This window comes from Schistocerca nitens, chromosome 9, assembly GCF_023898315.1.
Source record: "Schistocerca nitens isolate TAMUIC-IGC-003100 chromosome 9, iqSchNite1.1, whole genome shotgun sequence".
NCBI classification, from domain to species: Eukaryota; Metazoa; Arthropoda; class Insecta; order Orthoptera; family Acrididae; genus Schistocerca; species Schistocerca nitens.
In genome coordinates, this window is record NC_064622.1 from 413,905,105 (window position 1) to 413,916,868 (window position 11,764).

At 45.4% G+C, this 11,764-nt stretch overlaps 1 protein-coding gene across 1 annotated transcript in view; it reads right to left on the bottom strand.

The window, feature by feature from the left end:
* The window catches only part of LOC126203006 (farnesol dehydrogenase-like), a 53,214-nt gene extending 43,583 nt beyond the window's left edge, over positions 1 to 9,631 (bottom strand). Inside the window, exon 1 of the mRNA XM_049937206.1 lies at positions 9,493 to 9,631. Within this exon, the coding sequence (XP_049793163.1) occupies positions 9,493 to 9,624 (132 nt within the window). The 5' untranslated portion in view covers positions 9,625 to 9,631. The remainder of the gene's footprint in view (positions 1 to 9,492) is intronic.
* Between the last annotated feature and the right edge of the window lie 2,133 nt (positions 9,632 to 11,764).

The window sequence follows — 11,764 nt, forward strand, 5'->3', positions numbered from 1 at the left end:
TTTCTTTCAGCACAAGGGTCCAGTACTACAATTTTGATGCTTATGGCGATTTACAATCAATGGACTGTGTACAGAGGAACTTGTTTTAAAGCAGCACTTGAAGTTCAGCGCTGTTCGGCAATAGTTGTCTAAAATAAAAAAATAAGAAAGTGTGGCCCGTAATCAATGAAGGCAAATGTGGATATCACAGAGCTCTATTAATCACGGTTTCATCGTATATGACAGGCCCCTGCCAACCCAAAAAAGCAGATGTATGTGGAATCCAAATCACGTCGCTACTCGGCTGTTTTCGCACACACGCCAAGGACTTCCATTTGTAAAAGTCACGTCGTGGAGACTGCACGAGATGCACCTCGAGATCTCGATGACCCTGATCAGACACAAAACTATCTCACTTTTGCAAATCTCACAGCATTATCGTTTAATATTAAGGCTCGTACAATACACTGATGATAGCGATATTGGCGTCCAATTATCCGTGTCCGTTCTCTTGTCCTTTTCGTAAATGTAAGTGCTCTGCGCTCTTTTCCGCTAAGGCGAGACTATTCGCTACACGACAAATATCGGCTGAATAAGGGGCTAATTTCCCCAGCGTATTTATCTTCCTTTTTTTTCTCGTGCCTTTGTCCCGCATCTGCACAGAGTCGGCTTGGTTAGGAACGGATTTGGTAGGATTGGTTTAAAAGGTGGTCGGGTGCTCTTCCTCTGCCCCCTATCCCCTGACCCCTTCCAAGTGGAGAGAATGTGTACCCCAACTATCTGCGTGTAGTGTAATTCACGCGGAAGTCTGCCAAAATTTCAAAATGGTACAAATGGCTCTGAGCACTATGGGACTTAACTTCTGAGGTAATCAGTACCCTAGAACTTAGAACTACGTAAACCTAACTAACCTAAGAACATCACACACATCCATGCCCGAGGCAGGATTCGAACCTGCGACCGTAGCGGTCGCGCTGTTCCAGACTGTAGCGCCTAGAACCGCTCGACCACTTCGGCCGGCGCCAAAATTTCCTAAATGTTTTCGAGTCGTGTAAGTGAGGAGGGCCAGCACGGCATTCACTTAGTGGGATGCGGGAAACCGTCTGAAAACCACACCCAGGCTGGCCGGCACACCGACCCTCATCATTAAACGACGGGAGGATTCGATTCGGAGTCGGCATGGTGCCTTGCCCACTTTGACTAGTCTTAACTGTTTTTCTATTATGAGGATGCTTACTTCATTGTCTCCTACTTGTATGTGTCTGTGAGTGGCCGGGTGGGGGTGGGCGGGGGGCGGTGAAAAATTTGTTTGGTAGTATCCTCATGTGTGGATTCATTTTTAAATGCAGAGTTTAACATTTCGAGCTTGCGTCCGCTCTCTTCAGCTTCAACATCAACCTCTTTGTCGAGAGACTGGATGGAAGAGGTTTGCATTAGTTCAGTCATTTTACAGAGCTACTGTCAGGACCTGACTGTGGGGACTGCTGTAAGCTCCACACATAGTATTTCTTGCGGAAGCACCAATTACCTAAGCTACAGGGGGAGATCCCTGACGTACGCCGCTCAGAAACAGTTTTGCACCCTCCTCATGACTATTTTCTTGGTTCGGAAATCACTGCATAATGCGATTCAGTGGAATAGAATCTGGATCAATAGCGTCGATTTCTCATCACCAATGACTGGGATTTACGTGTTTCCTGATGATCGCCGTAGAAGAGGCGTCCAAGTATCAACGCACATGTCGGGCTGCAGTCCCACGGATTTAGCAGGGAGGTGGGTCAGTCTTATTTCGGGCCGCTATCATCAATCTCTGACACTTCTCATCGCTGGTAAGGGTAATTTGAGTGCTGTGCAGTCTCTGGACAGGGTCCTTCAACATACCATCCACACCCACATTCAACATTTTGGCAATGGGTTCAAGAAGATGATTCATGAGCACACCATATCTAAGACAAGAACACTTTCCTCCGGGTAAGAATCAAGCAGCTGGAATAGCCTGTGCTGTCTGCTGACATGAACCAGCTTGAGAGTTCTTTGGACCTGCATGCCCCTGCAGGAACCCTCCTCACCCACTGGCTGAGTTCGGGAGGGCTACATCGAAGAATGGACAGGCTTGAACTGTGACGTCTCAACCACCTTGTGGGTAGCATACCAAGGAGGCTCCAAGCTTGGTTTCAGTGCGCTAGATTGAGCAACACTAGCAGCACATTTTGATTTCACAGGTAGGCAAAGATGTACGTGCACTTTCAAAGAGAATGAGTTTTTTATTATATATTAGTTTTTCATCCAGAATAAAGTTTTTTCTCCATGGGCTTATTTCCTCCTCCTCTTGAATCTAAGCTCACCAACGTTCACAGACATACGGGTGGTACAAAACCTGTTTTGAGCAGTTTAGTTGAGGAATCTGAGAATTAGCTAAGACACAAGCTTTATAATTCGTATGCCGTTAGCATTTAATGTCTTTTGCTTACCAAATCGATGGTGGAATTGAGAGTTTCCTTCACGCTTCCTCTCCAAAATGCTGCTACTGACAGTGGACCTGAACACATGTCTATAGTACCTCCAATTTTTTTTAGCGAAATGTCGAGATTTGAAAGCGCCTACAATCCACTCGTATTCATTATATCCTTTCTGTTCCCTCACCTTGGCAGACAAGAAACTTCATATCTCAGAGGTCAACTTATATGACTGCCACGCAGAGCACATTGGTTCATCGTCGAGTTAGGCCAGAGATTTTTTCCTTGGCGCAACGACTGTAATAGGGGGCACTCAGCCTATTGAGGCCAACTGAGGAGCTCACATCCAAATGACAGCACTGGCAGAGGATAAGTTAATTAGGCTGGTCAGCTCTGACTTGTCTGTCGAGGTCGGACCGTAGAGCTGGAATTATACAGTATACAATGGTCCACATTGCCTGATGGGCACTGTGTTCAGTGGGGAGTCAAGAAACTTTTCGTCATTTTTTTATTTCCATAGGCGTGATAACATAACGAAATCGTTACTGTCGCCACACAGTATTATTATACTAGCTGGCAGTGGCTCCACTAAAAGCCTAGGGAACTGAACCTGTGAAGAGGAAATGAAATTTGACTTGAAAGTCAGTGCAGGGGAGAAGAGAGTTCGAACGTCGCGGAGAGAAGTGTGCAGAGCAAACCCAATATGATCATAATGAATGACAGAATAAACTAAGCACACGGAAAACAGAGAACGGCGCGAGGCAAAGGTCAGGTCCGAGGTAGCTAATGTCTGCCTAAGAACTGGCAGACCAGGTCTACTGCTGCCAGTAGGTAAGCTCGAGTCAGGGGCTCTGCCAATGAAATCTTTACGCACACACTTTGTGACAGAGTTCTGCAATATTCTCCTGGATTACTCATGCCAGCTCATCTGCATCCATCTCGATATCTGCTAGAAGGGATACCAAATAGCATCCCTGTCAAAAGGTCATATAGGGCCGAAAATGACCAGGTGGCGTGACCTCCAGTATAAAACAGAGGGCGTGCGGTTTCCTAGCAGCAGATCGACCACCACAGGAGAAAATGTCGATACACCTGGCTCCACTGGAGGAGCAAAAAATTCTGGAGGCTGGGGAATGGTTGGTCCACTGGCATCAGCAGGGGAGAGGTCTCATCCACTGGCGAGTGGAGAATGGAGAACGCTGGTTCAAATTTCACGGGCTCTGCATTGGCAGTCATGAGAGCTGCTCCCAACAGCTCCCTATTCTGCAGTAAAAGGTAGGAAATCGGAAGGTGCAATGGAGGTAACAGTGGGTGAGCACACTCGCACGATTGGGAGCCTCCCAGCAGGACAATGCTGTGATTGTCCCCATCGACTGGCTAGCTTGGAGACAGTAGTGCAGAGAGTACAATGAGTTGCATATATAACTGATTCAAATGATGAGACAGCTGCTCCCAACCAATATCTACTACAAATAAGTGCCAGCCTTTGTTGCCCACCATGACACCTAGCAGCCACCCCTGCTGCCCTGCTACTGGCCAGAAGTCCAGGACCAAATGATAGCTCTATGAGAAAAATGCGTGGGCCACAATGGTCCAGGGCATCCATCTCAGGGTGCAACAGATCCAAAAGACCAGAGATCTGACGCCCATGCAAACATTCTGCTATATTGTACCCTTTTACAGGCATCATCCAGTATGTGGCAAGAAAGCTAGACAGCGCATTGTCATGGGATGAGACAAACGCAGACATCTTCATTTGGGTTTTGAATGTTTGCCTGATTCACTCCACCTATGAGTTAGAAGCCGGGTGAAATGAGGCGGTAGTCAGGTGCTGGATACCAACACGATTGCAAAAATCTGAGAATTCTCGCTACATGAATTGCCGACCATTAACAGAGACGAGGGTCTGAGGAGAGCACTCGATAGCAAAAATGAATGACAACATGTAAATAGTTGTAGCGGACGTTGTAGAGGACAGGCTGGCCACATGTGGGAAATTTGGCAATGCATCGCCCACCAACATTACCGTGCTTCCAAGAAGAGGGCATGCAAAGTCGAAGTGTATCCTTTCCCATGGGTGCTCCAGAACTGGCCAAATGGAAACCTGATGTGGCGGCACAGTCTGGTTCTGTGCACAGACCGCACAAGCCCACACACAGTGTCGAATCATGATCGATTGCCAACATATATATATATGTATGGAGTATGCGTACATTTAGCGCCAGATAAGCACTCGGCAGCTTTGCTCCTCTGTGGCCAGCATTAGGACTCCCTAGACAACGCTGAGCCCATCCTGCAAATGAAATAATGTACACCATACCAAATCTGCTTCTGAAGGAGTGCTTTCAGGCCATCCCATTTGGACTACTGAAATCATTCTCCAGGAAAACGGGATGGTAGCCATGGTGGCTGTGAACCCCCATGCCGTCAAAGGAAGATCCATCAATATCCGCTGCAAGTTACTCTCTAGTGTGAAAAACAGAGCCTCCTGTCAATCAAACTTTGGATCAGGCCTGGCCAGTGAGCACTATAGCACTTCTGCACTAGCGTGCTGAGCAGCTGACCAGTAATGAATGCGGGGTTTGTGGTCAGTAATGTGTAGAAACTTGTTTCCTGCACAAAAAAAAAGCACGAAATTTTTTAACTCCGAAAAAGATGACCAGCATCTCCTTTTCTACCTGCGAGTAATTAACGCTGCCCCTCTGATAGCGTCTTCAGTGCATAAGCGATGGCGTCATCTAGATTCTGATATGACAAAACCACACCAATGCGATAATCGGACCGATAAGTGGTCAGGGTTAGCTGTTACCTGGCGTAAAGGAAGCCAACAAGCAACAAAAACACTGCTTGAGACAATGAAAATCCCATTGACAGTCCGCAAACCACACGAATTTGTTGCCATTTTGGTGAAGCGGATTAAGAGGATGGCAGTTGTGTGCGGCCTGGGGTTTGAACTTCACATGCCAAGAAATCTTTTCCAAAAACACTGGAGCCCCTTTATGTTCCTGGGTTCAAAAATGGTTCAAATGGCTCTGAGCACTATGCGGCTTAACTTCTGAGGTCATCAGTAGCCTAGAACTTAGAACTAATTAAACCTAACTAACCTAAGGACATCACACACATCCATGCCCGAGGCAGGATTCGAACCTGTGACCGTAGCGGTCGCTCGGTTCCAGACTGTAGCGCCTAGAACCGCACGGCCACTCCGGTCGGCTAGGTTCCTGGGATCTGACATGCTAGTCCGTAGGGGAAACTACCTGCAGATTTCGTAAATGTGTGGAGACCCTGACCTAGATGTCATCGAAGTAGTTTACGTAGCAAGAAATGTTATGATTAAACTGCTCCAGATACCACTGATAAATTCTTGGCACAGACGAAATTCCAAAGGGCAAGCGATTAAACTGGTAAAGTTCAAAAATCCAAAGGGGTCGTGAGTACTAATTAATCCCAAGAAGCTGCGTCCAACGGCAATTGCAGGCATGCGGCACGCAAGTTGATGCGCAAGAAGTAAAGCCCACCTGGCAACTTCGCCAACTCCTCCGTCCTCAGAATTGGATACGAGTCCGACACTGCTCGTAGTATGTTTAACATCGCCGCAAAGGCTCACGGCGCCATCTGTCATCTGGATCACCACCGAAGGCATGGCCCACTAGCTCAGCAAAATAGGAGAAATGACGCCGATTAATATTTTCAGATGTTTGGCTGTAAATCCAACACATCATGCTTTCGCGTTTGTAATGTGTCCTTTCGACAGCAAACATTTAATTTATGCGCTGCATATTATTGAGAAAATTCCATTAACTAAGTCCTTTTTTACCCTTGCTCATTACTGCCTAACGAAAAATACATTACACCACCCAATATCTCGTTTGTTTTCGATTTTTGGCGTTTCTTCAAACATTTTTGTTTCTCTACAAAATGAAGATACCGTACTACAAAAATGTAGTCAGTAATGGAATTACTTAGAAGAAACATAACCGGTATTCTGCACTTTAAAGTTATATGCCTACTTACAGTTATATTTCCTTTGTGAAACGAAAAACTATACTGGAGGGACGGAAGGAACAACCCCGACTTACGTGGTGTGGTGTATTTGATGGGAAGGGGTTACTTAAGAGTGATACGTAACATCCAGTTAACTTTGTAATAAAAACTGAACAGATAAGGCCGCTGCGGTTTATCCACAGAAAGAAAAGAAGTAAATGTCCTGAAAATGTGAAACCAACATAAACTCTAATCTTGAAAATTGGTGTAACACCTAGATACTTCTATTCAGCAAAGTCATCAGTTACGTTATCACAATCAAATGTGTTCAAATGTGTATGAATTTCTAAGGGACCAAACTGATGAGGTCATCGGTCCCTAGACTTGCACACTACTTAAACTAACTTAACGCTAAGGACAACAGTCACACCCATGTCCAAGGGAGGACTCGAACCTCCGACAGGAGGGACCGCACGATTAGTGACATGGCGCCTCTAACCGCGCGGTCACTCCGCGCGGCAATCATCATGCTTACAGTTTACACATAAAGTTACGATACAGACAATGCGATAAGTCTAATTTATAAACCGGTAGGTGCGAGATGATTTCTAATGCTTTTAAAACATATATCGACCTTTCCACTGCACAACTAAAAACCACCATCGACAGGTGTATTCTGAACGAAACCATGACGTTCGGATAGAATTCTTCTAGTTCTTTTTCTTTCAGGAAGAACGTAAGTTTCAATGGTAAGTAGACGCAGCGATGAGCATTGCCAACCAAAGCAACGACAACTTTTACGCGAATCGATACGAAACACAACTATATATCAGTTGCGGTAAGCGACATTGTGGATCGCCCTCTAACCGAACTCAACAATGAACAAACTCCTACGATAGCGACACTACTTGCCGTCCGTAAATTCGAATTACATGCAGTTGTGTGTGTGTGTGTGAGAGAGAGAGAGAGAGAGAGAGAGAGAGAGAGAGAGAGAGAGACCGGGGGAGGGGAGACGGAGAGACCAAGTCTACTGAAAATACAAGCCCCGACTGAAATTTAGATTCCCCGTCTCCTTCCGGCGTCTTTTTCCGGGTCTAGGTGGCCACTGCCTAAATCCGGCCTTGATTGAAAACGCCGTTTAACTGCCTTTGCACTAAGTGCTAGCGAAACGCCATCAGTGCCATATTACAGTCGTTGTTTAGATCTGGCGATAAGGCGTTAGTTAGGCACTGTTCGTGGTACAAGAAATAGACCGAAAGGTTTCTGTCTCTCTCCTGCACTCTTCAGTACGCGTTTAAAATCTTGGAATTCTGCGAAAAGCGCCGACTTGCAGAGATGTAAACAAAAATGAAATCCGGAAAAATCTGTTTTCAGCTATCGACGCGCGGGGCACAGAACGTAGTATGGACCCGAGTGAAACGGCAACTGCTGGAAAGGCAGTGGCACCGTTAGCTGCTCAGCACGGCTGGTTCACCGACGTACCGTCTTTCGCCGTCGCCTCTTCGCTCTCTCTCTCTCTCTCTCTCTCTCTCTCTCGCCCCGGCGGATGCAGTCCGTGTCCCGTTCGCTGCTGTCTTGCTTGCCTGGGTCAGAGACCGCTTCATCACTTCCTTCAAGAAGATCATTTCAACAGCTCATGTCTTGACGACTCTGATTGGCTGACGTCGGCGGCACGAAATTTCACCTCTTTTCTCCTGAACAACTACGCCACTTCCTCATCGTCAGTATAGTTGTGCGATTCTCATTCCTGGGAATGAAATGTGAGTATGGGAAGTCAAATCAGCTTCATTGAATATGGCCTACTAAAAGAAAATACTAACGAAGCATACTGAATGGATTGCACTCTGTGGAAACGAAATATAGAGATCAAATCATCTTAGTATGGAGTAATTCAGCAGTAATTTACCCATAACATTCGTGTTAAATGGTAATTTAGTTATTTTACACCTTAAAAAAGACTAGTGCGATTCGTTACAGTACATATACAGTACAATGAGCAAGTTTTAATCGTACAGAGGCACGCACATGGACGTCCGCAGATTTATCAAAGAGGGGCGCGATTTTATAATTGCCATTTTTGAGACAACTTATTCAGTGAGCTTGGGATCTAAATTTCACAGGAAGGGCAAAAAAATTTTTGTATCTCAAACGAGTGACAGGTATCCACTCATTTTCTTAAAGGTAGATTACTTTGATACGTAAACAGTAAGGATTTCACTAATATACGCAAAGTACACATTTGTATATTATCATTAACAATATAAATGCTATCTTTGTAATTATTCGATGTGAAATTACATCTACCTTACAATTAAATGCAGCTAGTCGAAAGAATAAGTATAAGATTATTTATATAATAAGAATGATGACATGGAAAAAAATTTTAATTGGGAAAAAATGACAATGAATGAAGAAATCCTGTTAAATCACAATAACAAAAAAACAGCAAAAAATGACACATTAATACTATTAAAAGTGAAGAAAACTTAGACTCTTAACAGAATTTCACATCGTACCATATTACTGGATTTATTGCATTATTTGCATGCCTTCTATTTTTTAATTTCGACTGCGTAATTAAAGTTGAGCAGAATTTGTTTAGAAAGCTACATTTTTTTGGACTGTTTGAGTAAAGTGTAGCCCAGGACCAGCAGTCGGCTAGACAGCGGTCGGGAAACTTCTCGAAACCATCCTGAAGTAGTCCGGTACAGACGACTTTCAACAGCCTAGGATTGAACCAGGCGGTCCTCGTACCCCAGTCTGACACGTTACTTATGCAGCTATGCCAACTAGTATTTTCTGTTGCCCTCCGCAAAATTTAAATGTATGGTTTAGTAGAATCACAGAGATGACAAATTCAAATCCGTTCTAATCTTTTTCGCGCTTACATGCACCACGTGAAACTCTGGACACATTAACCCATTTTTAAAGTAATCAAACATTTGAAGCTGTTTTATACGTGGAAGCTAGATTCTTTAAAAAAACGGGGACAGGAGATGAAGGGGGGTATTGGTACTTCAGAAGCATCGACTTCTATCGTCATAAAAGTGTTTAGCAAGAAAGAAGGTACGACCTGCAGCTTGTGGAGGCGACGACCGAGTCCCAAGACGCGCAGCCCGCGTGCTGCGAGTCGCGTCGCGACGGCAGCGCCGATGCCTGCGCTGGCGCCAGTGACCAATGCAGCCTTCCCTCGCCAGCGCTCCATGCCACGGCCTTCCGCCAACTGCGCCTCTTGTCTCAGCACCGCTGAAGATGCTGCGGCACCGGCTGTGCGCGGGGTGGGAGAAGCAGACGGAAACGGGTTACCCGTTCCTGGCGGCTGCAATGCATTCAGGTCAACCCAGGTTACGCTATCTGGAATCAACTTTCCATTCTTCGATATTAAATATGACATAGTTCAGAAACCTCTGTGTGGTCTGCCGGTGGTATCGCTGGTTGTATAACTGGAGTTTCTAGTCTGACCCGATATACACATAGGCCAGGTAATAGGCCTGTCAGACTAGTCGAATGTATTCGGTGCTGTCGCGCTACAGGTGTTGGACAAAAATATCGAAACACAGCGAGAACTTCTTGCTTGTGCATAAATGTAGATGCTAGTTGTATCTGACCACGAACGACACTTGTGCAATATCCTCAACACATTGCAAGGATCGATAGTGGTCAGAACACCATTCTGCTTAGTTGAGAGTGAATATGTCGAACCTAAGTGAATTCGAACGTGGGCAGACTGTTGGTTGTCGTATAGTGGATGCTTCCGCAGCCAAGATAGCGGAAAGTTTCACATTTCGAGAGAGATTTACATCGAAGATTTATTCTCTCATACAAGGAAAGCGGAAATACATCATCCTCTAAGTCACAAAGCGATGAAAGTGTGTGATAGTGACATATGGGTTCGCGAACCCTCTCAACACTAGAAGCAGGCAATTGCAGGGCGAACTGGAATTCCAGAACCACTCGTCAGTGAAGCAAATTCCCGAAAAAGGAAAACGTTATGCTGAAGCCGTAAAAACTGGACTGTGGAGCCATGTAAGGATGTTAAACTTCCTGGCAGATTAAAACTGTGTGCCGGATCGAGACTCGAAATCGGGACCTTTGCCTTTCGCGGGCAAGTGCTCTACCATCTGAGCTACCCATGTCTCCGCAATATCCTTTCTTCCAGGAGTGCTAGTTCCGCAAGGTTCGCAGGAGAGCTTCTGTGAAGTTTGGAAGGTAGGAGACGAAGTACTGGCAGAAGTGAAGCTGTGAGGACGGGGCATGAGTCGTGCTTGGGTACCTCAGATGGTAGAGCACTTGCCCGCGAAAGGCAAAGGTCCCGATTTCGAGTCTCGATCCGGCACACAGTTTTCATCTGTCAGGAAGTTCCATATCAGCGCATTCTCCGCTGCAGAGTGGAAATTTCATTCTATGTAAGGATGTTGTTTCGTCGTATAAGTCTTGTTTCACACTGTTTCCAACTTCTGGCTGAGTTTACGTCCCAAGCGAGAAACTTGGTGCATTCGGTGACGATTTGGACAGCCATATTGTGGTATTCTATGGTTACTCTACAAGGTCGCTTTACCACTGTGCATTATGTAACCTTATTGGCTGATCAGATCCATCCCAAGGTGCAACGTTTCCCCCCCATGGTGATGCCGTGTTCTAAGACGGCAGGGCCTCTGTTTACACAGCTCGCCTCGTCCAGCACTGGTTGTGTGAGCGCTACAATGAACTGTCGCATCTTTCTTGGCTCCCACAGTCGTCAAACCTTTATTATTATGACTTTGTGGTCTACTTAGGAGAGAAGGGTGTTTGATCGCTATCCACCTCCATCATCGTTTCCTGAACGTGCCACTATTCTCCAGGCATAATGGTATAAGTTTCCTTCGAGCACCTTGCAGGACCTTTATTTATCCATTCCGGTGCGATTGAAAGCCTTTTCGAAAGCTAACGGTTTTTCTACACCGTAAAAGTCATGGTAACGTGCTGTGTTTTTGACGTTTCCAAATTTTTGTCCACCCCTATACCCTCCCCTGTATAAAAGATTTGTTAATTGTTACTTTAGTTATTAATCATGTGTGCTGTGACATGGGCTGATGGAGAAGAGATCAAAACACGCCATGTTTGATTTCAATAAGAACACGCCATATGTGATTTCACAGTTCTTACTGGAACGTGTCGTATTTGCTGGTTTAGTAAGTGGTGTCCCATAAGATCTGTCCTTTCTATTCCAGTAAATGGGTAGCACTGAACATTGCGCGATTTTCATTTGTTTTCCCTCTGGTTAGAAATGGAGCGTTTCACGACGGAACAGCGCGTTGTCACAGTGAAAACTTATTTACAAATGTGGTGAATCTTGTGCAAAGACT